At 38.2% G+C, this 25,679-nt stretch overlaps 1 protein-coding gene and 1 long non-coding RNA gene across 3 annotated transcripts; both read right to left on the bottom strand.

Annotated features, from left to right (window-relative positions):
* Positions 1 to 474: 474 nt before the first annotated feature.
* Positions 475 to 24,342, bottom strand: sap30bp (SAP30 binding protein). Of its 2 annotated transcripts, XM_088439536.1 has the most exons (10): positions 24,204 to 24,342; positions 22,886 to 23,004; positions 20,350 to 20,400; positions 14,134 to 14,173; positions 8,445 to 8,533; positions 6,651 to 6,742; positions 5,473 to 5,585; positions 5,343 to 5,401; positions 2,804 to 2,897; positions 475 to 1,052 (listed from the first exon to the last, which is right to left on the bottom strand). In XM_088439536.1, the coding sequence occupies exons 1-10, from the start codon at positions 24,298 to 24,300 to the stop codon at positions 874 to 876; spliced, it is 933 nt and encodes a 310-aa protein (XP_088295662.1). In that variant the 5' UTR covers positions 24,301 to 24,342; the 3' UTR covers positions 475 to 873. The 2 variants fall into 2 exon arrangements, with proteins under 2 accessions (XP_088295662.1, XP_088295663.1); XM_088439537.1 differs by lacking the exon at positions 20,350 to 20,400.
* A 387-nt stretch (positions 24,343 to 24,729) lies between these two features.
* Positions 24,730 to 25,666, bottom strand: LOC148409302 (uncharacterized). The gene is made up of 2 exons (XR_015868431.1): positions 25,395 to 25,666; positions 24,730 to 25,219 (listed from the first exon to the last, which is right to left on the bottom strand). It is a non-coding gene; the product is annotated as an uncharacterized LOC148409302 (long non-coding RNA).
* Positions 25,667 to 25,679: the final 13 nt, after the last annotated feature.

Here is a 25,679-nt window from a genome sequence, read left to right as displayed (position 1 = left end):
AACTAGATTTGCCCCATCCTGTGATTGGATATTTTTTAACTTGCTGATTAATGATCTTGAGTGGGCCCTAAAATCCCTATCGTTTAAAGTCTAGAGTGTATGCTTGCGAGAGAAAATCTGTTTGAGGTTCCCATAATTCGCATAATCCCGTTCCTGTCAACTTTTAATTTTGTACCTCCTAAATCCCATAAAGGTCAAGTTAACTCTCATCCAGCTGTAACATTACTACATACACATTAATTAACATATAACATTAATTATGACAAATACTTTGAGCAAATTTATCATTTCAGTAGTGTGTAGCCCTTCGTAATACTACCAAAGAAGTAACTCTAAGTTTCAAAAAGGTTGGTGATCGCTGCCCTAGGGTATGTGTAAACTTTATGACTATCTACATTATTGATACAACTTGTAAACCTTAAAATAAGCGAGAGCTGCAAATAAATTAGTTTGAATGACGTAACACAACAGGAATTTTGCTGAAAAGGGACATTTTTTATCCATTTATTCACCATATAAGAAACAGTATTTACAAATGTAAAAAAATAATCGCCGATGTCATCAATGTCAAATAAAATCTTGTCCTCCAAATGCCTTTTGCTACATGAGGCAAGATGCCAATTTTCTCAGTTAAGCCTCATCACGCATTTTTCTCTGCTGCTAACAAGCTAAAACAAAAATGACTTGCAGCGTAAGAATCAAGTGGCATCGTGTCAGTCCTCATGCTAAACGCATCTTACAATCCCAGAGGTCATTAAGTCTTTCAAACCATCCTTGTGTCCTCTCCGCTCGCTTAAGCTTCGACATTCCACGCGTATTGAGGGCGGGGCAAGTCGGACGAGCCAGCTTGGCATGACCTGCGCCGGGGCCGCTTCACTGTTTTGCTTTCTTCACGATGGTGCCCACCGCGGATATGACGGTGGTCTTGGTGCCGCTGGCAGTGGTCGTCACGGACACGACGGACGGCAAGGTGGCCGTGGTGGTGATGAGCGTGGGTTGGGACGCGGTCACTGGGATGGCGGAGTCCCACTTGCTCTTCCTCTTTTGAGCCTCTGTTGAGACAGGTCACAGTAAAATATGATCTTTGGATTGAATATGGTAAATTTTGGACGATAAACTGCAACTTTTTTTCTCATGATGTGAGCCCTGCGGCTTATAGCCCAGTGTGGCTTATCTGCAACTTTTTTTTACAAGCCACCAGGGGACAACTCACCGGTACAGCAAAAGTGTATCTCTGCTTAAGGTGTTAATTTATGGAACAACTATGAATTACAACTGAAAAAATGTGAATAAATGACTGTGCTTAAAATATAGTAGTAAAAATCTAAAAGTTATGTATAAGTTGAATAAGACCTTGTATAAAAGTGTCACGTAAATTTGATATCGTATCTTAGAGTCGCGACAATAAGCCGCAACTTTTTCTCATGATTAGAGCACTGCGGCTTATAGTCCAGTGCGGCTTATCTGCGGTTTTTTTTTTTTTTTTAACATTTTTTCTTTTTGCTAGCCACCAGGGTGAATCCGCCGATCAAGCAAATGTTTATATATGTTCAAGGTGTCAATGTATGGAACAACGATGAAACAGAACTGAAAAGATGTTAATCAACGGCTGAGTTTTACAAGGGACAATGTGTAAGATTTAGACCATTTTTCATTTGGGACAGCAGGAGGTCATGGATTTACCATTGTCCGTAGCTATAACAGACATGGCAGCCTCCGCAGGAGTATCACCCCCATGTAATATAATTTCATGATAACTGGACCTACGATTATATTTAAAACATACTGTTGGCCATTAACCCTTTCAGGCCCCCCAAAAAAACAAACTCCAGTTCTCAAGGGCCTGTGTCCTGCATGGTTTCCAAATCTCTCTTTGCAACACACCTGATTCAAATGATCAGCTCATCAACCAGCCCTACAGGAACTTCATAATGACCCTGATCATTTGAATCAGGTGTATTGCAAAGAGAGATTTGGAAAACATGCAGGACACAGGCCCTTGAGAACTGGAGTTTGTTTTTTTTGGGCCTTAAAGGGTTAAGAACACATTTATTTGCAAGTCTTTGACAATCATTTAATTTATTCTTTTTTATTTATTGAAAAACGGTCTAAAGCTTAAACATTGCCCCTTAAAAGTAAATTATTAAAGCACAGAAAATGTGTCAAAATTGAATAAGATATTGTATATAGGTTTGAGTCATGTTAATTTGATATCCAATAAACAGTATATATGATTGTATTTATATATTTATGATTGTCTATATGAATTGTGTGCAATGTGTTTATATATTCACTAAAATAATCTATCAATTAAACAAAGTGCGACAAAAGAAGATGCTATCAAAGTATTTATTTCAAGTTTGAACTAATATTTAACTGCAGTCTTCTGTTGGTGTCATGTTGAAAATATCCCTCCCTCCCTCCCTCCCTCCCTAAATATGCTGGGACATCTGTTGAAGAGGATGTTGGCGTTGGCAGGCAATTAAAAATCATATATTTTAAAAAATGAATTTAAATTCTAAATGAAAAAACTTCCAGATACCATCTTTTTTTTTTGCATAAATACCAGCTGTTATGACCTGCGGTCAATTTTTTTTTTTTTGCTCAATTTTCCTGCTGTGACTGTATATATGAATTATGTGCAACGTGTTTACATGTTCCATAAAACAATCAATCTGTGAAACAAAGAGAGACAGAAGAAGATGCAATCAAAATAATGATTTTGAGTAGGAAGTGCTATCTTGCGGTATGTATGTTTAGAGTAATCCACCACCTGGCGAATACCTGAAAGCTGTGTGTTTACCTGTGGATGTAGTGGTTGTGCTGCTGCTGTTTGTGGTTGAAGCTGATGAGTTGGATGAGTTGGTGCCCTTCTTTGTACCCGTGACAAACTCGATCTGTACAAAAGCACATTCGGCATAAGATGATAGGAATTCAGTTGGTGAGGTCTGATTCCAACCATTGGAATCTGGAGCCAGACAGCAATTTAAAGGGATCTTGCTCAAGGGTACATGCAACCTACTGAACAAAGTTTCACATTCCAATTTGATCCTTACACTCTCTTATTTTAACCTGCATGCCTTTGAGTACATTAGACAGACAGGAGAGCAGAGCAGCTCGTGCAGGGTCCTACATGTTCTTTCTAGTCTTCTTTCTGACTAATATGCAGCTGCTGGAATGGTGTTGTTGGTACTGATGACAGTTACGTGTGTCAGTGATGGGTTCCCGAGCTTACTTGACAGCGCTGTTCAAACGTTTTTCAATAATGTAACTACCCCCTGTGAAATATTTTTTCAGCAAAGAACCCCTTAACAAAGCAAAGCATTTTTGGAAGGGGAAAAAAAAGAAAACAGACACAAAAAGACAAAACCGAGTCCTGTGCCATCAGTGTCCGGCTTATTCAACTTTGGAACTGCATTTGTAGCTCTATCTATAGGCATATTATATCCAACAACTTCAGAAAGTAGATTGATCAGAAAGTAGATCATCTGTTTTATTTCTGGCCCATCTGCCAGAAAATTGTGTCAGAGATAGCAATGTGTATCCATGTAAAACAAAATAAAGGCATACATCATTTCCCAATAGTCACTCTAGCCCAATTTAGCAAAACTGATCCAAATAAAGTACCGTATTTTCCGCGCTATAAGGCGCACCGGATTATAAGGCGCACCCTCAATCAACCCTCAATGAAATTTTAAAACCTTTTCCATATACAGTCGGCCCCCGGTTTACGAACACCCTCTTTTACGAACATTTCAACTTACGAGCGTGGACCGCGGATTTTTTTGTCCCCCACTTACGCACAAACCTTCCGTCTTACGAACAATACGACATGCCGGCCATTGTGTTCGTACATTTATTTTCGCTTTGCTACGTCAACTAATTTAGAAGTAGACGCTCATCACGGAAACCTTGAACGCTATTGCTCTTACAATGTCACAGTCACTGTCTCAGTCACGGTGTCAGTCACGGAGTCAGTCACGGAGATGCTATTGGCCGGCGTCACGTCAATCACAGAAATGCCGATATGCAATTGGCCGAACGCCTTTATCTAGCTTGATGGCACAGCTGGTCGGGACGGAAGGAAGGAGAGAAAATGAGTGAAAAACGGAAGGAAGGAATGTTGTGAAGACTTTGCAAACTTTATCTGTTAGACATGGCTTCTAAAATTGCAAGTGGCAGTAAAGGAAGCAGTAAGAGGATGATGACAATAGAAACCAAGCAGGAGATAATAAAAAAATACGAAGGAGGCGCACGCATGGCTCGTGAGTATGGACGTAACCGCTCGGCAATCTTCTAAGGGCAAGACTTTCCTTGCCGGGGGACGGACCTCGATCGACAACAAAATTGAGAGGCTTCTTCTATTATGGATTAGAGAGAAGGAAATCGCCGGTGATATGTTCTAGTTTGAGAAAAGTTCCCGTTTAAGAAAATAAATAAATTCTGCGGGTTGGTCTCTGCTCCCCTCCGCCTCCACCCAGCTCAAGTCACATCGCCCCAAAGGTAAATGTCATTTTTCCTTTGTATATGTTATTTAATTTAACTGTACAGTAGATTATGTTACTAATTTTTAATATGAGTATAAAGTCGTGATGTTTTTACCTAAGGTTTTTGCACGTGTTGCACGCATTCACTAATTAACATAGGTTTGGATTGCCCGTCATACGAGCAGTTCAAGTTACGAGCGTAGCCGCTGAACGGATTAAGTTCGTAACACGGGGGCCCACTGTATAAGGCACACCGGATTATTAGGCGCACCCTTAATTAATTACATATTTTAACTTTTTCAATCACAATATAGTAAACTCAAAGTAATAACAATAACTCAAATAATAACTCTAAACTCTCAATAGCATAATAACTCAATGTCAATATGACCAACCTTGTTCAACTGTAAACACACAAAAGAAACAGGTAAAGCTTACATTATCAGTTCATTCCCTATCTACGAATCCAAATCTCAATATTGATCCATATATAAGGCCCACCTGATTATAAGGCACACCATCAGCTTTTAAAAAAAATTAAGGCTTTTAGGTGCGCCTTATAGTGCGGAAAATACTGTACTCTTTACTTGAAAAGAAAAATGTACTGTTCCTTATGGCTTTAAAAAGCTTGAAATTACATTTGCTGTTAGCTGAGGGAACCTTGTTCAAATCTCACATATCCCGTGAAGTGCCTTCAAATGACTACATTTGAGAACCTATGCTTTATGAAATGCAATCATTAATTTTACAGGTAAAGTAGAATAACATTTGAGCTTCAGCAAAAGTTATGAAAGCATAGTTTCTAAGCCGAAGTCTAGACATGAAATATTTTGTTGACATGCTTTCAAGCCTCACCTTGGTCCTCTCCTTTTTGGCTTTTTCCAGTTTGTCCATTTCCACTTTCTGTGCTTTAGCTAAAAATAGAACAGTCAAATATATTAGCAAGTGGTAATCACAATGAGGTGCCAATTGAAAACAAACGTACCGAGAGCTTCATAGTAGGACTCCTCTGACCAACCGTGAGGATCAAACATATCTTTTGGGTAATTCGTGCCAAGCTCATCTATACTGCAGAACTGAATGAGTTTCTCGTAAATACTAGAAAGATAAAATAAAGAACCCTTTAAGAAAAGACTTTTATTGAGAACAGACAGCACACATATTCTAAAATATAAGTAGTTTTGATCTACGTATATAGACATAATTATTTTCTTATTTCGATTTTTTGTTGTTATTCCAAACTACAGCATTTCTCCCAGTACAAGATGACCTCGCTTGTAAATCGACGCCCCACAACAATCTCAGGTTTCAATGTTTGTATTTTTTTGACACAGCTGAATATTAATTTGTGGAAAAGCCCTAAAAGTCACGATCTGATACGCAGAGTATCTCGTCGCTTTTAACTCCTGGACATCCTCTCCTTCCTGCTCGTCATTTGCGTAAACATCCTTGTTACTCTTCCATGGCTAGTCATCTTGGGACCCATCCAATTAGATTGAAATGGAGGCCGTGATGATTTGCTGATCATCTTACTTGGGATGTTCTTTGAGATCTGTTTTGAGATCAGAGAGTGGAAGGTTTCCCCTACGCTGTTTCTCCCCCCACCCGCCGACATCCATACCGGCTTGTTCAAGCACACATCCAAGAGCTGAAGGAGACAAGTTATGCAGTCTTTTTCTTTTGATAATGCGTCAGAGTTGGCTGACAACAAAGAGGCAAAGAGGTGGCACTAGACAAAAGTGCATTTTTACGACGTTCTGTGCAAACGGAACGCTCTAAACCACAGGTGTCGAACTCCAGTCCTCGAGGGCCGATATCCTACATGTTTTCAAACCTTTTCCCTCAAAAACACCTGATTCAAATGATTGGGATCATTTGGAACCTCCTGCAGAGCTTGCTAATGAGCTAATCATTTGAATCAGGTGTGTTGGGGAAAGAAAACCGGAAAACATGCAGGATGCCGGCCCTCGAGGACTGGAGTTCGACACCTATGCCATCCATCAGTTTAGAGTCTAAACTGATGCATGCTACATCAAATTAGAGGTATATTGGTCTGTTTTGAGTTATGCGATAAGTCAACCCCCCTAATATGGAGGTTGAAAAAAAAAACTCGACTTGTACTTGGAGAAATACAGTAAATCCCGTTTTAGCAAAAGTGTAAACCTTGGGTTTCTGAATTCTTTTTTCTTCTGAATGTGGCTGTTGGTGTCAAAATCTCCATGGAGCTTCCTTTCATACAGCTTATGAATCTTCTCCTGTTGGAGCAAGAAAATCCAGATGCCATAAACTGACAGTTCTGATCAGCGTCCTGTCCAGCAAAACAAAAGCATCCATTATACATCTGGTCAGTTCTACAAAAAGTGATGGTCATTGTAAGTTGTTAGTCAACCAACTGTGACCAGGCCAATGCACTGAGAGCTCCGCGGTAGATAAATGGACTTTGCAAGAAAAATGAAACCATGAAAGACTAGAATGGTGATGCAGCAAGAATTTTCACTCTAAAGACCGGTTTCCTCTGTGCTATTTAACATCGATTAACTAATAGTCATCATTTAGACAGAAAGGCTGGTTTCGCACTCTTTTTAGTTTTTCTTTTCTCTATTATGGGAAAAGACGGCAAAGCATGTGAAGACAAGCCTGAAATCTCCAGTCGTCCTCACCGAAAAAAAAAAGTTGACGGAATTAGCAGCAGGAAACAATGCGGTCTCAGATAAGAACCTAAGCATGACATTTGAAAAGTGTTAAGAGTCAATTTTGAGGGGTTAGGACTATAACTGTTGCACATACTGTAAAGTATGTCGAGGATGAAGCCTTTCTTATATTCATGCTCAGCTCCAGGAAATACGAGTCTGTCAGTTTTCTTATCTCATACAGAGCACATCTGAGATCCAGTTAAGCCCGAGATAGATAGCAACCAAAAATTGTTTTCCTTGCAGGGCATGATTGGAAAAGATGTCTGGGAAGTGCTCACAGCAGATACAATTTTGCAATGGTGAAATGACTAAACAAGAAAACAATTCCACTAAGAGAACATATTAGTAACACTGAAGCATATTTGGGTATGTGTGTCCCAAGGCCACGGATACCCGGGCAATAATGGTGAAAGTGAATCATTAGTTCACCAGTTAGCTGTGGGAGTGGAAGCCTTGGGGGATCAAGTTGAGCTGTTCACTTACTTAAATCCGCCTTGTGTCCTGACCTGCCTCTGCGCCTTACAGAACAAATCTTATCGTAGTCTGTGAATTTACGTAGACACCAGAATTTCGAGCCGTAGGCAAATGAAGATGCAAAGTTATTTAGCTGGTTCGGAAGCCAACAGTTCTGAGGCCCTGATAACAAGTTAAATGCAAGCGTGTCATTTTTGGCAGAGACTGCTATTTGAAAGGACAATGAAACCGCTGCAATAATGCTTCCGACGACAATCTTCAATAAATGCCACGCCAATTTGGAATTCTTTGCATCTATCTCTGTTGTTGCAGCAAATGAAATTAGCATTCTTGCCCTGTCACAGAGAAAAACAATGATCTCAGCTGAGCGGCAGTGGGGTCAAGCCAGAGTAACAGAATTTGGCCAGGTGCCTGCAAAGTTTTTGTTTATTAATTATACGGATCCTTTTTTAAGGCCTTAGTTTTTCATTTTTATTTTGTACTGCAAACTGCACCTTACATAAAAGGCATGTATTGACTGATGCCAAAGCAGCCAAAGCCAAATATTCAGCTTTGAGCGGGACAGTTTTATTACCTGCAACCTGTGAGGTGTGCACATAAAATATGAAAAGTCGCTTCCAGGAAGATGATCTCAGAATTACAAAACCTAGGTAACATCAACAACTGTCTCTACTCGGGTCTGACCGAAAACAAATAGTGTGTCCTTGATAGCACTATATCATATCATTGAGTAGGAAAAAAATACAAGCTTGTTCTTTCAATGCTCAATTGAGTCCAGAGAAGTGTCTACCTGTAGTTGGCTGGAGCAGCGTCCCGGGGGCTCGGGTGGAATTCTGATCTCATCAGGTGACATGTTTCTCACCTTCTCAGAGAAGAGAGCTGTGGAAAAGAAAGAAATATGAGCCCAATTTTCCAATTCAGCATTCACCACTCAAAAGGGCGAACTAAGAAAGGGAGTGCTATATGAATGATCACAACTAATTCATTTGAACAAAAGTTGCTGTTTTCATTATTAATGGTCATAATGTTTGTGACTAAATGCCCTTGTAGAATGTGACAGTCGTATTTGACATGATGGGGTTAAAAGGTGCACTCCCTGTCAGGGAGTGGCAGCTTGCTAGAGCTTAAAGGCAAGGGAGACTCCTTTTGGACCTCCATCATTCCCTTTGGAACCATTAAGTTTTGCTTGTGCAGGGTCCTCTCTGACTGGAAGCCAAAGATTCCACTGTCACACCATCTTAAACCAGACACATTGTGGCTTTCACATGTATTCTGATGTCTATCACCCTCGGAATGAGTGTTGCAAACCGTGTGTTTCGTATGTGTGTAAAAGCAATAACTTCTCTCTACATGCAAGACAAGTTAAAACTTGACCAAACGTTTGAGGATCATTTACCCGAGGAGCTGACTTTTAGCTCGGCAAGCTGAATACATTTGCTTTTAAAGCAACCTTGGGAATGTCTACCATCAATCAAGTGCAAGTGAACGCTGTGATGTTGCTTAATTTGAACCTTTTGTCATCTACTGTCATGCTTATGTTAGGAAATCTATCAGTAACAAATAAAGGTTTGGCAATAAGTTGGTATTTAACCCCTTGAGTATCTGGGGATTTTTCACTAGCTTGGCATTATCATCACACAACTTGGGCTGACTCTGAAAGGGTCACAATAGCGGCATATATATGTAAATATATAATAAACCCCATAAAATGGTTAGCGGCATCAGTCCTTTCCATACATATACTATACAAGTTTTGGGGGGATGGGATCTATGCCCCCTTTATGCACAAAAATGGTAAAAAATGTGATAATAGTAAAAGTAACTCAGCTGTATAATTATATATTATGGAATTGAAATCTTTTGTACTGTATCATGAAGACTTTTGCATCTAAGTTCATGAAAGGCTTGTAAATGTCCTCAATTGGCTGCTAGCGCCACTCTGTGATTTTGGGGTGTCAACTAAAAAAATTCTATTGTCCCCACTGGCAAGTTGCCATTAAAAAGAAGAATGCAAAAACCGCGGGAAATGAAGGATGAAAAATACATCCAAAATTGACAATATTTACAATTTTTAATGGCAGTACCTGAGCCCAGAATGGGCAAAAATTGACACTTATAGGGTGTATCTCTTGATCTCCCATTTGCAAGCATTTAGAAGGGATGAAAGCGTGGCATATTCAAAGTCGTCATGTTTTGACAATCTATGCAATATTTTAGCCTACTAGAGGTTTTTTTTGTAAGTTTTTCCTTTCATATCATGCATCAAAAACATCAAAAAGTCCAAATTGGGTAAACATTTCCCTCAGAGGTTAAATGGTAAATGGACTTTCACTTGTATAGCGCTTTTTTACCTTGGATACTCAAAGAGCTTTACACTAACTAGTCAGTTATCTACTGATGATGCAGCATCAAAAGACAAATGAAGTGAAACTGGATCATACGTGACCAACTACCATATTTTTGGGACTATAAGCAACACTGGAATATAAGCCGCAACATCAAATGCTGAGAAAAAATATTTTTGTCACAAATGAACCGCACTGGACTATAAGCCGCAGGTCATAACATCAGTTAATCATGCAAAAAGATGGTATGTGGAAGTTTTAATTTTTTTGTAATTTTGCCAACATCAAATAGGAGATGTCGCAAAAAAAAGTCCAATGTTTATTTATCAGAAAAGGATGGTAAAGCACTTTGTTTTAAGTCCCTTCAGACCAAACCCAAATTGATTTGCGCAGGTTAAGGGGTACGAAGGTGAAAAAAAATATTTCACAAGGCGTACATTATTGGAAAAAATACATCCAAAAACCACTGGCATACATCACTCATGCAATAAATCCTTCTAGAGCAACCTTCAAATACAACTGTTTGATATAATTGTGCATAATAACAGCTTTATAATCCGGAAATTTGCTTTTTATTAAGCATGGTCTAATATTAGATCCTAAAGGTATGAACATGAGCAGGAATATTAGAGTATCACAATAATAACATTACAAGTCTAAAATGTCCTTTTTGAAGAAAAAAAAAACAAAACTGCACCCCCCCAATGAACATAATATGTTACAAATTTTATTTTGACACAAAATGTTGAATCTTTGGCACATCAAGAAACGTGAACAATGTTAAGGTTAAATAAACAGATGTAAACAAAAAAAATGTTTAGTTCTTCTGAACAAGTCACTTTATCCTATCAGTTATTATCTTCAAAGAGGTTTCTCATTGACTCAAATCTGCAAGCAGTCAAATATCTCTTTGGTCTGAACGTTACACCACACAAAGAACCGCATTCTTTAACCATGTGTCCATCGACTGTATCTTCCCTGCTCCACTCTGCACTACTCCGCTCTACACCAAAGATCATAGCATCTTTATCTATGGCTGGTCGAAACAATCAATGATGCGGAACTTTCATTTTTTATTTGTTTGTGTTGTACCAAAGTTGAACTTTGCCCTTCTACATCCAAGAGGGATGCCTTTGCCTACTGCTGAATGCCTTCCAACTCCTATGCCATTAACCTTGGTCTACTGCTCAAGCGTGATTTCAGACTCCCACATAGCAGTACAGACCTGCTGTCAGTGGCGGTGCAACATCTCTCCATGATGTTGCACTACTGCTGCTGTAGTCCCCCCCACAACACACAAGAGGTGGGGCAGGGCATCACATTTGCGATTTGGATGCGATATATGCACACATTTTACAACAAATGTCTGTATTGTCTTTGTAATAAGAACCGGCAACCACTCAGGGTCTAATCTATTGGGAGAAAACACACATACTCTCAAAGACAATTTAACAGTAGCTGAAAAAGTGTTCACATGAACGACTAGAAAAGCTGATAAACCAGTGGTTCTCAACCATTTTTCACGTCACCTTTTTTTTCTTTTTTTTTTTCTTGCTCAAAGCATTTCTGGATGAAAACCGAACTAAGAAAGAAAACACTAAAAACAGAGGAATGTGCCAACAATTAAGCAATACTGTATGGTGCTTTATGTTCCAATTAATTTGCTCTTAATTTGAAAAGAAATCAGCAATGTTCTTGTCATGGCATTAAAGTGCATTTAATTAGATTTGCTGATATCTGGAGAAACACTGTTAAAACATCATACACCCCTTCAAGTGCCTTCATGTACCCCAAGGGGAGTGCTTCTCAAATATTTTGCAAAGCCCACCCAAGGAAAGAGAAAACATTTCACGTCCTCTGATTTGTCATGCCGACCATAAATAAGATTATTATCCATAAAAATTGTAAATCTAAAACTGTATGCTTTTTAACATCCACATCACGAAAAATCAATATAAACGAACTTTCAATAACGTATCTATTTTGGTTTTTTTTTTTTTTTGCATTTATACAGATTAAAGGTTTGTCCAAGCAGAAAGAAATTCAAGTGCATCAAAGTGCCTGAAAAAAAAATGCCAATACTTATGTATATTATCTCAGATGAGAAACTCCTGTGCATGTATCCTTCTCTTTTTTTAAGTAACACCTAACAAATGCAAACCATTTTTTGGATGGTTAAAAAAGTGCTGCCCCGTCTTTTCACTAATACTGCATATTGTTTCCAATTCATTAATTAATTTGAAACCCTGTAAAAATCTCACAATCCCCCCTGAGTGCCTTAACGCATCTCCAGGCATCCCCAGTTGAAAAAACCTGCCATAAACTAAAAAAAAACCTAAACAGTCAAACACAGACAGACCATGTAAGGAATACCCACATACAGACAGCAGATAATAATCTGTTTCGAAATCCCATCTGTTCTGCTGGAAACAGACAGAAAGTCCAAATCTGTGCCCTGCGAGTTTCTTTGGACAGCAACACAATGCATGTCCCTTCATCGAGTTAGACAAAGAGCTGTCTTCAGTCTGCTGACAGGAGGTGCACTGTGACATTTACTGTCAGACAACACAGAGGAGCCAAAGCGCCGCTGCTGGAATGCCAAGTGTCCAGTTATGAGTCACGCTCCGACCTCCACATAAAACCGATGGCAATGGAGTCATCTTGAAAACAAAAACAAGCCGCAGTTCCTCTTGTTGATCAATCTAATTAGGCATATATACGTCACTAAAGTGGATGGGCTTTTTGATTCATGCCACAGGCAGAAACATTGAACTGCTTAGCCATTATTTTTTCCGATTCGATTAGTCAGCTCTTGAGTCTTTTAGCCTACAGTTAAATGAAAGGTGGAGTTAATGACAGCCTTGAGCCGGAGGCCAAAATCGACAAATAGCTGAGAGGGAACGCCGTGTGCTGTATGCGGGGCGAATAAAACACCACTCCTTGTATCACTCATTTCCTGCCTGATATCATACACACACACCTGCATGGGTCAGTGATTACTCACTAAGCGTTGCCAACTCCTGTGCTAGACCTTCATGACCCATCTTTCAACAGCGGACAAAGAGCCTTTTAGAACTCAATGAGAGTCCAGTTAGTGTTTCACACATTGAATGCACCCAAATGTCACTGAAACGATTAAGAAGCTATTCATTCTTTTTTGTTAGAAAAATTCAAACAATGCTTATTTATTTTTTTAGGTATGGGTTTAGAAAGCATTGTACTGATGGTTCTTCACGTTTTCATAATTACCGTAATTCCCCAAGTATAAGACACACCTGTGTATAGGACGCACCAACAGTTTGGTGACAATGTAAAAACTATAGCAAAACAGAATAAATCTCACCTCTCTCAATTCTGTAAGTTCTATATTTGTTGTGGGCGTGTGTGTCAAATTTCCCACAATGTAAGTGGTCCATGAACGCAGCAATAGCATAACGGTGAATGTGCTCAAAGCAATTGTTTTTTTCTTTTCTACGTGGCGCAGCCCGAGTTTTTTCCTTAAATATTCAGTGAATAATATTTATACATTAATTAATATTCATTAATAAACGGGTCAAATGGAATGACTCTCTAACCGGTGCAAACAGCTCCTCGTCGCTCAGCTGGAGACATCTGTTTTCGTCATGATCCTTTGTGAGAACAAGGATGTACTCTGAGGTTGGTTCAGTCTGTTCTCTTCTTTTATTGAAAATAATGCCGAATCAACCTCAGCGAGCTGCTATTAGCTGTCACCCTCTGACTTGTCTGGTTACAGTAATTATTGTACGTAAGAATATGTCCGATATTAAAATGTGCATCTGTGCATCAAAACTTGGCTTATGTGGCTGACAGGTCAACTTATTTGTATTAGTGGCACCTATTTTTTTTGACAACCTCCCTTCTTTACGCAGCCAACTTCGTCTTTTTTTTAAACTAGACTTGGTGGAATTGTCAAATGTCATTCTCAGAATAAGAATCGGCCCACAGATGCAGGCTCAGAAATGCCCCCCAGGCCTTCATTTGGAGACCACTTTCTTGATAGCAAAATATTAAGTTTGAAGTCTTATAACTGTTTTGAAAACAGTTTCTATATTAATGTGTCATTTCAATCTTGCTTGAGAGAAACAATTTAAAACTGTGTTGGTTTATACTTACCAACAAGCTCATTGGGATCCTTAGTTTCTACTTCTGATACCTATGGAAAAAGCAAAAGGAAGTCAAACGTTTCACGACATGAACTCTTCTCTGCACTGTAGATTCTAAGATGGAAGATGGACAGAAGAACAGCACTCGTAAAAGCCACCACAGTTTTCAAAGGTGTCAAAATCAATCATTTGACAAGTAATCAATAATCAAATTCATTGACAACTACAGTGGACCGCTGGTTTATGACATTCTTGCCTTGCGTTTTTTTCAACTTGCGATGTGGACCGCAATGGTTTTTTTGTCCTCTCTTTACGCCACCTCCTTCGCTTTACGACAAATCCAAAATGGCCGTCAGTGTGCGTGCGTGATCACCATGCGAGAAGTCTAAGATAGCCTAGCCTAAGCTAGCTTAGCCTTCCTCGTATTTATTCAATAGGGAAAATGGCCATAACAAGCTCGTCACTCACTCAAAGGTAAATAAATCCTTTCTATATTTTTTTTATTTATGATGTTATTCAATTGTATACATGTATACAATTAAATACTGTATATTCAATTTTGATGTTTTTACCTGGGCTTTTACACGCGCTAGCTATTTAACATAGGTTTGGATTGCTCACCCTACGGCGAATTCACTTTACAATCCCACCCACGGAACGGATTAATCTCGTAAACCAGGGGCCCACTGTATTTTAATAATGAAGTAATCTCTCAGATCAAACCTAATTAACTTTTTAACCTTCATAAAAGGTGCTTCAGTCATGGCATAAGGGGGTCTGCATCTCTTTTACTGGCACTAAGCAACCTTAAGGAAGGTGAAAATAATCCTGCCACAAAAATATCTGTCTTTTTCAATATGTTATAAAGATGGCAGTCCAACTATCACTCGTGGCATGAGCTCAAAAAGGGGGCGATTACCAACCAACACTGTCCTGGATCAGTTCCTGGTGGACTAGTAACGAGCTTTCAATGCTACAATGATAATGCAAATGTTAGCCACGTAACAAACTCAAACATATGAAATCGTTTGGACACAGTTCGATAATTACCTTATCACTGTTTATCCTTCAAACATCCACTTAAAACAGAAATGTAATTCAATCCAAATGCAGGTGACCAGAGCTCAGGCTTTCACAATGCTTTATGCTGGTGGTCACCGGAAATGCAGTCTTCTATTACTAAAAACACGACCACTTTTGTCAATATGGTGTTGCCATATATCAACCAAACCAGAAAGTTCAAAAATTGCCAGAAAGTTTTTTTTTTTTCTTAAAGCAGAATGAGTTTTTAGTGTTGAATCAAATTCTGAAATTTGCGAACGTCTACTTTTACTTTGGAAAGCAATTACTTAACCAGTAACTGAATTACTTTCAAAAAGGCTGGTGAGTAAGCAATTGGAGAGAAATTTGCTTAGTAATACAGTTCAATGCCAAAATAATTTTATCTGATTATTTGATTATCTAAAAAATAATGACAGCGTGAGCCCTACTTGGGGTAAATACAGTGAGGTTGTCAAAACAACACAACCGTTCTGCTAAGTAAGTGAGTAAGGGATAAAAGCATGTTTTTGTTTTTTTCTTTTAAATAAAATCCTTGGTTTGGCAAAAGGTGAAGTCTTTCCCAACTTCTAAAGTATGTTGCATGCTGTGCCAGCATTGACTGCATAACAGGTTGAGCACAAAGGAACAGTGCTGTTATTCACTGGCATCACGTTATCACTTAGTAACTGCGCGGGCACATCAAAGCATTGTCCTGACTGTGGCCAAGTCACATGGCCTGACAGGAGAGTGGAAAGAGAAACATGCAAGCACAGCAGACCTATGGGAATCATAAACTACACAGCTAGTTCACTCGTCCTATTCTGACAGTTTTGTTCTTATTTTGTTAGCCTGCACAGGTGGTAGCATGCTGCAGAGCTTGTCTTCACACGTACCAACAGGGCATGCTTCAAATGGCTTTTTGGAGCAAAAGTAACTTTCAAAGTAGCAACATAACATAACCCAGTGCAAATAAAGTTCGTGCATTACTTGTAAGTGCTTCTTGTTTTATCGCGATGTCTTTGCTGACATTTTCTTTTGTGTTTGGGGGGTGAACTCAAATGGTGGCCTAGTAACTGTCCGTGGATCAACTGGTACTGGGCTGCAAGGGCCGTACCCATAACAATGAATTATTTCTGGTTTATGTATTAACAGAGTCTGGAAGTCTGAAAAAACTTTTATTTTGAAAACTATCTGGATTCTCTTGGATTCGTTTTGGTCACGAGTGCCAAAATTTCACTCACAAAGAAGTAAAATGAGCAAGAAACATACGTCTTTGAGAAATGAAAAAAAAAGCTCATTTAAGGGACAGGAGACGAGCCTACAATTTCGAAAAAAAAGAAAAGAAAGCAGGAGTCCCATTCGAAATAATGATTTCTTGCGGTAGGTACTTTTAGCGGTACTTCCCAGCCAAAAATGACCCACATATGACAAGGTATGGATTTTCAAATTCTCTTTTAGCAAACAAGGTGAATCTTGCATGGCTGTGCAAGAAGATGAGCTTGCAAATAAAGGCAGCCTTCAAAGTATGTTCGAGACTCCTGATATCCCATCTGTGTGGAGCCTGCAATTGGCATACGAACCAGACACAAACTGACTGAAGTTTTCCTCCTTCGCTTTCCATATCTAAAAAAAACATGTGGGCCTCCATCTGAGCAGCGCTCCCCATGTAACATTACTAGACTAAAAAATGTTGTGAATTAACACATTTACTTACATCTTATTGATATTTATTTAATACACATTGTCCCTTCAAACAAATAAATAAATGAATATGCAGGCCCAAATAGTAATGTATAAAAACCTTGAAAAATTAAAGGTTTGCATGGTATAGTATAATGGTGTTTCGATTGACTGTATACACAAAAATATATAAACAAACAAATAAAAAATTTAATGTTACTTATATCTATATAAAAGCCAATTATTAGGTATAAAAAAAGAAGTATCAAATTAGATAAAATAAAAACATTTCTAATATTAGCACAAAAATTGAATAAAAATTAAATGACTGTGTTGCACATTTTGAGCAGGCCAAAAATGTGGGGTTGCCGCTTGACAGAATGATGCTACCACCAGACATCACGATGTACATTAAGAGTTTCAAACAAGGAAAACACCTACTCAAAAAGCCAAAGTACTTATGAGCACAATATTTTGTTCGATGCAGTGCTCTGCAGGATTGAAAGGTCATGACAGAAAGCATTTAGGTTCTATTTCTAGTTTATGATAAGTTATGGCTATCGAATAAAAGTCCATTACTGCAATTGGCTAGCGACAGTTCCAGAGTGTACCTGGCTTTTAGCCCAAAGTCATCTAGGATAGGCTTCAGCTCACCTGCAACAAGTGCTGACAAAATGGATGAATGGATGGTTTTTACAGTGAAAATGCACAAATGTTCAACCCATCATTTACATTTCCTAATTCATAATTGGAAGAAACCCCAGGTAACTACTCACGTAGCTTAAACAGTGAATTCAAATAAAATGAAGTGAATGTGAGGAATGGTAAAAATAATACAGTTTTATCATCATTGTCAGGGAGAGGTTTGAGGAAGAAATTGAGAGGGGAGAAAAAAAAAAATTTGAGGCAAGAGTATTTTTCCAAAACACTACATTTCATCCTTGTACTTTCATATTTAAGGTATATTATATTGAACAAGCCAACGTGTTAAAAATTGCTTACATTCACAATGCAATTCTTATGGCAGAAACACAACGGACAGCGATATCTTCCATACCCATAAATTGCTCAACAGAGCCAATGGAGTCTTTTTGAGCAAAGAAAGAATGTATTTTATTTTCCACTAATGAGGCACTGTGCGGATCCACACTGGTGAGTGCAAACATTTTACTTGAATTGTCAATGGGTTTTTGTCATGTTTAAAATTAAATGTCAAAAATACTAAAAATAATTGATCTTAAATTATCTGGAAATTCAATGTTGCTTGAATAGCTTATTCTAAGGGTGACGTAAAATATATAAGTGGATTCTCAAGCCCTGCTGGCATAATATTATGATGAGGCATATTAATTCAGTTAGAAATAAATTTGATGTCACTGAAAGCCCAGGGTTGAAATGCATGACCTGCCACAGCTTACAAGAAAATGCTAACGTGTCACCACATGCAATACTGAGAAATATCATCATGACGCACAAGATTTCCGTAATGTAATAAAAAAGTTGGGTGTCGTCTCATTATGGGACCGAAATCGTTCATGTACAGTACTCCTCTAATGGAAGTACTGTAAGTTTATTAGAGGAACGCCTGAATTTGGTCAAAGGCCTTTTCATAACATGAAATAGAAATCTTGCACAGATATAATTATCATGCTTTAACTCCGTGTCAAGCTGCGGTCCTCAAGGGTCAGAGTTCTTCGTGTTTTCCAGGTTCGTCTCCCCAAAACAGCCTGATTCAAATGGTTACAGTAGCTCATCAGCAAGCTCTGCAGGAGCTTGAAAATTATCCTAATCATTTGAACCTGTTGTGTGGAAGGGAAGCATTAAAAACCTGCAGAATACTGGCCCTCATGGACTGGACTTTGACATCTATGCTATAACAAAGACACCTGTACATTATGTTTCATACTGCATTTATATTTCTATTTTCATAGCATGTAGCACTTAAGTACACTTAAGTACATCTGGGTCACTTTTCTGGACACCTTTTTTTGTGTTTATCCAACTAAGATGCTATTTTTCAATACTATTTTTTTTTCCCCAGCCCAATCATTTTCAGATAGTAACAGTCGCAGCATTTGCTCCATAACTCAATGTTGCACAAAGCAGACCTTTTTATTTAAAATAAACTTGAGCTTGTCAAGAGTGAACTGCAACACACATCAGTCATTGGAAATGTTACAACTGACACTTTTTGGTGTCAGCTTTTATTTTTTCTCCCTCCAGCTGATGTGTACTATTTATATACCTATTCAAAAAAAGGGGGGGGGGGGGGGGATAACAAATCAGACTCAATCCAACCAGAGTAACCTGCATCAAACAAGCACCACAACAGAAACAAGCATGATGAGGGTGATGCCTAATGGGAGTCAACATCGACCTTGAGAAGCTACATAGTTGTCTTTAATGACCCATAGTACTGATACTTGAACTTACGAGAAGTCATCATAAGAAGCCACACAGCACCATCTAGTGTGCAAGAATATAATCACCCATCACTTTTGGGTTAGACCGCCGTAGTAACTCCTTAAGCTTTTTCAAAAATGTATGAAAATGTAATAAGAGCTGGGGGTGGTTACAAACATTGTTAACAATTTCCAACGCTGTGCAATATGATGAGAATATAAAATTTCTATATTTCTGTCAGTAAAGATTCGTATCAGCCTGCAACGCATTTTTTTCAGCTTGGAGTGTATGTCAAGCAAATGAAATCATACAAAGCAAATCCGCATTTGTTTTGAGTTACGCCGTACACTTTTTACACCACTTTTTAGGCCAAATGGCATCCGAGATGGCATCTGAAACGCCGCCCTTACTGAAAGATGCCCGCATGTTTGCTTTGTAATGAGAAGTTGTCAAATAACAAAAACATCTTACATGCCTGATGTAAGCTTAGAAGCTGTCCAGTGATGTTCGAAAAATACAATTCAAAGGTAAGAACACAATCCTGTGACAGGGATATATTTGGTAACAAATTGGCAGTTTTTATTAAGGGTTTTCAGATTGTTGAAATTATTGTGGTTTGTTGCTCTGGAAAAAGGATGGTGTTCCATTTTGTTGTTGTTTTTTCCAATCTTCAAAATAAAAATGACATTAAAAAAAATATTTTTTATAATTTCGTCATTGCAACCAAACATTATATATTAATAGTGTAATGGAAGTTAAACATAAAGCGCTATTGTACAGGAGTCACTTGAGGGAAAGTAAACTTATTAATGAAGCCTTATTAATGAAGACTGAAAATTGTTCATTATTTACAATTACTTTATTATTTACTTATTCATTTTGATAGTAGGCTAATATAGCTAACACTGTAGTGACACTTACGGCAATCTTCATTATGAGGCTTACATAAAGGTTTCTTTTAGTTTGTTTTTTTTCCTCTCTGCACTCGGCCTCTTTCAACATTTTGGGTTGCGAACTCCTGGGTTAAACAATTATGATTGAATTAGGAGTGACCTTTTTTGTTTGATTCAGTCCCGCCCACAGCAGGCGGATGCTCAAATACCTCAACTTCATCTGCGGCCCTTTCCTGGTCAGACTCGTCATTCGTCATTTCCTATGAAAACAAAAATGCAAGGGGTTAACACTTAAATGAGTCAACGGTGAAAAAGAGCAGGAGGGGAACTGCACAGCTGCACTGATTGGATAAACTTAGCACTACTAGGTTTTATCACTTGAAACGCTTTGTTGCCAATGCTTTTTCAGCATCCCCAACAACATAAATGGGAATGTAGAGAGGGAAGTTAATTTTGAAAACCAAATGTGCTCCTCATAAACAGCTAACCACTGGTTGGTCTCGAACAGGGGTCTGCAACCCATGCTCCAGGGATGTTGCTCTTGCATATATATTGTATGTCTCTTGAAATTAAATGAAGTTTAAGTGCAATAGAATTTTAGGATGTTTCAAAAATGTTGACTAATCCTGGAAATATTTTGATTCCTTATTATTTTTGCTCATCTTTTTTGCACTAAGTGAAATAGTCTTTAGTTAAGCTGGACATATTATTTATATGTGTAAAAAAAATAAGAACAAAAATATGTCATTTTTCGGAAGCAGGTGGAACATTTAAGTTTGGCTTTAATTTTATGAAAAAGAAGATTTACTTGCAGCGCTAGCCACACTTTATATGCTTAACATGTTTTGTGACTCCTAGTATAAATATCCAGTCAGTGTAACATTATTAAATCAATCTATTACTGTTGTATCTGAAAGAAGTTGAAGAAGAAATCAATAAATAAAAAAAATGTACTTTTTTAAAATGTATTTTTTATTTATTTGTTATACTGATCCCAATTCCATAAAGAAATACTGGTACTTTTTTAGCCATTTTCAGGAGTAAGAAGTAATAATATAGCTACAATAATGTTGATGACTACATTATTTTTCATGTACAATTTATACCTTTAAAAAAAAAACATTTAGCCACGTTTGCTGTCGATTTACCTGAGAACTGAATACACGTGACAGAAATATGTTACAAGTAAGTTTCCCTGGACCTATTTTGTGACACACATTGCATTTAAAAGCAACTTGAGTTAACTGAAGCAAAATGAAGATTAGTAGTAGGCATTAACACACTAAAGTAGTCTGAGGCCTATAGAAGAAAATAACCAGCTATGGAAAAGTACACACCACCAGAATAGCACTCTTGCGCAACAAACGGGAGAGCATTATTCAGCTCAAAGTAGCATCACTGCCGGTTAAAACTAAAACCATGCCCGTGAAAAAGTCCGCCCTTTTCAGCACAGAAGTCTTTATGACTGGAGCAGTGCTTAAAATAATTTTTTGCAAAGCCTTCCCCAGGAAAGAGAAAATATTTTGCGCCTCCTCTCCCCCATTTGCAGTTGTGACTGTAAATAAGAAATTAATCTATGAGAAAAATTGCATAACTAAAATTGTATGATCCTCTTTACCACGAACAAAAGAAAAAAAAAAAGGAATATAAATACATTTTCAACTAATGTTAATTTTTAAGCCTAAATGTTAACTTGGGGTCATCCATGCTGTCCCAGGAGGCCCGCCCCACTACTTGAGAAGGCCTGGACTAGAGGATGAAAAGCCGATAATGTGAAGCCATAGAAAAATTGTTCAAGCTCAAATAAGAAAGTGAGAGAAAGCGATAAAAGGAGAAGAACAGAAATAGAGAAGAGAAAGTATCCCATGTACGTATTGTGTAAGAAACTATGCCAGGATGTATGAGTGGTAAACCAGTATTTAACAACTCGTAAAAAAATTCGGGCCAGTTATTGCAAAAATTACAGACACTAAAAAAAAAAAAAAAAAAAAACAAAAAACAAAAAAACAAACAAACATGCTGTTGCTAAATATGAGCAAACATTTTGATTCCTGGACGTATTGGCATAATGTTACTCACTTTGCAACAACTTTGACTAGAGGCTAAGTGGAGTTATGTACTTTAGTTATATGATCCGCAAGAGGACTGATGACCCGGCACAGCCTTGTATAGGCCTAAGACAATCAGGTTAACAAAAAACTCTGGATACTACAGTGTTGTGTTTCAGCAAATCTTCGCTGGTGTTTTGACCTTGGGAGCTAGGCAGGACACACTTGGGACTGGTCGCCAGCCAAATGCATTGCACATAAAAAGAAGCACTCACAATACGAAACACACTCACATTCATCACAACAGAAAAAACGGAGTCTTCAATGAATACATGCACACATGTTTTGGGAATGAAGGAGGAAGCCAGAGAGAAGCCACAGTAGCCCAGGAAAACATTGCAAAGCACACAGGAATAAAGCAGCCAAGATTCACACCCATAACCTTCCCATCAAGTTAGGCGATGTTTAAGTTAATTTGGCAAGGCAATTTTTACGCTTGTTTGGCAAGCAAGCAGTTTACATGATAATGGTTTGTGTCTCTCAGTGGAGACTTTTGCATTTTTGTCTCTAGATTGGATAGCAACAAAACCATTTGTGCCATCAGCACTCATTCTTTTTCATTAGATGGATCAGTTTGCGCAAAAAAATCGTCAGCTGTATATAGTTCAGGCAGTGAATTCAGAATTCTAATATTTACCAAGTTACTCTCTCTGCTGTCTTCATTTTCAGATTCCTTGTCAATAACATCCGCAGTTTGATTGAGATCCTCCTCACCATAGCTGAATACAAGTCCTCCAGCTCCTCCATGATCCTCTTCTGATGAACAGAGAGACGGCATAAGGAGAAGACAGAGAAGAAACACAACCAGTCAGGGGAGGGAGTATTTTGAGTTAGATACAATGCAGACCTGTTCAAAATTTCTATACGTAGAAACAAGGTCAAATTTACATTCAAAAGGCCATTTTTAAAAACTTCACTCCATGTTTTAAAGTATTCAAACCTGATATTGATCTTTCTTTTGAGTCTCTTAGGTTTGTAAATTATAGGAAAGGGAAATTGATTCAAGACATTTGTTGTAATTCTGGCAGTTAAATTATTTCCATTGAATGAATGTTATGATTATCTGGAATGTCGGATTGTTTGTGCATATTTGTGTTATAGTTTGATGTTTTGTTGTGTTGCTGTTCTGTTGTTACGTTGACAAGGAATTGTTTCGAATTGTAGAACGATTATGTGTGTGTGTATATATATATATATATATATATATATATATATATATTATACACACACACATACGCGCGCGCGCGCAAACACACACACACACACACACACACACACACAAATAAAGGTAGCAACAAAGTCAAAGTAATATCAAAAGGTAAAATGGACTTCAGGTCTGCATTGGATGTAAAACTAAGGCTATTCTCAAACACAAAATAATTTTGTTTTTACTTCATACTCCCCTGTCACTATAGAGAACAGGGAGTTTCATAAAGAGGATGTACAGTTTATGGCATTTAGAAATAAAAAAACAAACAAAACGTAAAGGCTAATCACCTGGCCAGATATAATTCCGTTAACAAGAGCAAATCGTACCGACGAATGAGAGGGAAAATCAAAATTATATATAGTCATAGGGCTTGTTTGTATTAACATTTCATACCAATATAAAAATGTTTTTATAATTCGTTTTTGTTCGACGTGGATTCGATACGTTGTATTTACGCAACGAGAATGACGCCATAACCAGCGCGACTGAGTAGGATTTGTTCATGTTTAATTCGATCAATGCGTAAATGATATATTCCTCATCGTATAAAATCTCTACATTGCAATATCCCTGAGGGGAATAGGTGAATGGTTCTAAACATCACCTATCATAGCTACTTGAGAACTGCACAGGCGGCTAGCTAGATGCTAATGTAGCGACCACATAAAACGCAAGACTATGATCTAAAAACAAGATACAATATCGTCGTCCTTTATCGTAAATAAGCTAATTTGCCTCACGCTACCTATCTCTTCTGGTTCGGAGTCAGAATCGTCGGGATCCGAATCGTTTCCATAGTCCGCCAAAGAGGAAAGAAGTGCACTCTTTTTCCCACTCGCCATCGTTTCGAGAATGGCGCTTCACCACCGGGCGCAGACAAAAAATGTCATTATGACGTTCACCGGTGATCTCTGGGAAATGTAGTAGTAGGACGATAACTCAATTGCAATGGCAAATGCCTATTTTATCATTACGAATTAATCATTTTGTAGCCTCCTGACTTCATTGCAGTCGTATAGCAGTAGTGGTATTACTATTGCTTCAGATAGTAGCTTCAAATTGTGCATTTTGCAAAGCATTAACCAGAACAAACACATTATATTATGTTTGATGAGTAAATGGTAGTTGGCTAGCTATCTTACAGGCCAAAAACAATCAGCAAATTTTGACGCTGATCAGAATAAAGAAACCGCTATAGTCCGCTTGCAACAGGGCCAATTTGGCCAGTGAAGCACCTGATCCAGCAGTTAAACTGCAATGAATAAAAAGGCTTTCTGTGTGTGGTATCTGCAATTTAATGCAATTTTTAATGTCAAACATAATGCCATTCACCCATACATTTTCTTGGTCGCTCATCCTCATCTGAATCACTGTTAGGGTGTCATATTTTACTTTAAAATTAAGACAAAAATAAACAGAAGTAAAATTTATTTTGTAGATATTTTTTCACATTATAACTGTTTTGAAGAATTGTCACGAGAAAACAGTCTTGATCTAGATTCCACCATATTACTCCAACTATTTGTCTAGATCACTCCATGTTTCAGCTTTCTTTGCTCCTTCGACTGTGTCTTCTTGAGAATCACCTTTCCCGCGGCTGGGCTACAGCAGCATCCGTACAGGAGAGCAAAGACAATCAGAGATAGTGCCCCAAGTACAAACACCACCATGACCACGAAACCACCCAGCGCCCACGGCTCTTGATGCAAACGCAGCAGGAACCATTCTATCCAGTTATCAGGTTGTTGCTTTCCTGGTACGCTGCACAAAGAGACAAAACCGTAGCTGAAAAAACCAGGGTCTGTTCAGTTTTAGTTCCAACAAAAACAAATCAATAAATGTTACCATAGCAATCACGCATTGAAAGCTGTCATACTTTTAAAGCTGCCGATGCTAAAAACTATGTCACGAAACACATTCCAGTTGAAAAACTCACCTCTCCACAGCCATGTCCTACTAAATGCTTTCCTCACAGCTCAGTGAGTTTGAACAGTGTGACCATAGCTTCTGTCAATGGGGAGTTTAGCGAGGGACCCTCTTCATCCAGCAATAGCACCAGAAGCCCTAAAAACTACATAACTCCAAAGATGTTATGGCTTACTGAATCAGCATGTACACACGTAACAAATCTAGGCCTCAAGCCTTTCCAAAGTATGCTCTTGTGTAAACATGGCGGCAGAAAAGCAATGAGGTTAATGTTTACACAAAATATCAACTGGTG

This window comes from Hippichthys cyanospilos, chromosome 17, assembly GCF_059441005.1.
Source record: "Hippichthys cyanospilos isolate Australia breed blue-spotted pipefish chromosome 17, RoL_Hcya_1.0, whole genome shotgun sequence".
In the NCBI taxonomy this organism is placed as follows: domain Eukaryota; kingdom Metazoa; phylum Chordata; class Actinopteri; order Syngnathiformes; family Syngnathidae; genus Hippichthys; species Hippichthys cyanospilos.
The sequence above is the reverse complement of the archived record's forward strand: the minus strand, read 5'-3'. Positions and strand labels throughout refer to the sequence as shown.

Bases quoted from the DNA above. Each gene is read 5' to 3' on its own strand.
- sap30bp (XM_088439536.1), bottom strand. From the start codon at position 24,300: ATGGCGAGTGGGAAAAAGAGTGCACTTCTTTCCTCTTTGGCGGACTAT. The intron at 20,401-22,885 runs GTAAATATTAGA...TTGTTTTCATAG, and splicing joins ACAGCAGAGAGAGTAACTTG to GAAATGACGAATGACGAGTC. The intron at 2,898-5,342 runs GTGAGGCTTGAA...GCTTTTGTACAG, and splicing joins CCAAAAAGGAGAGGACCAAG to ATCGAGTTTGTCACGGGTAC.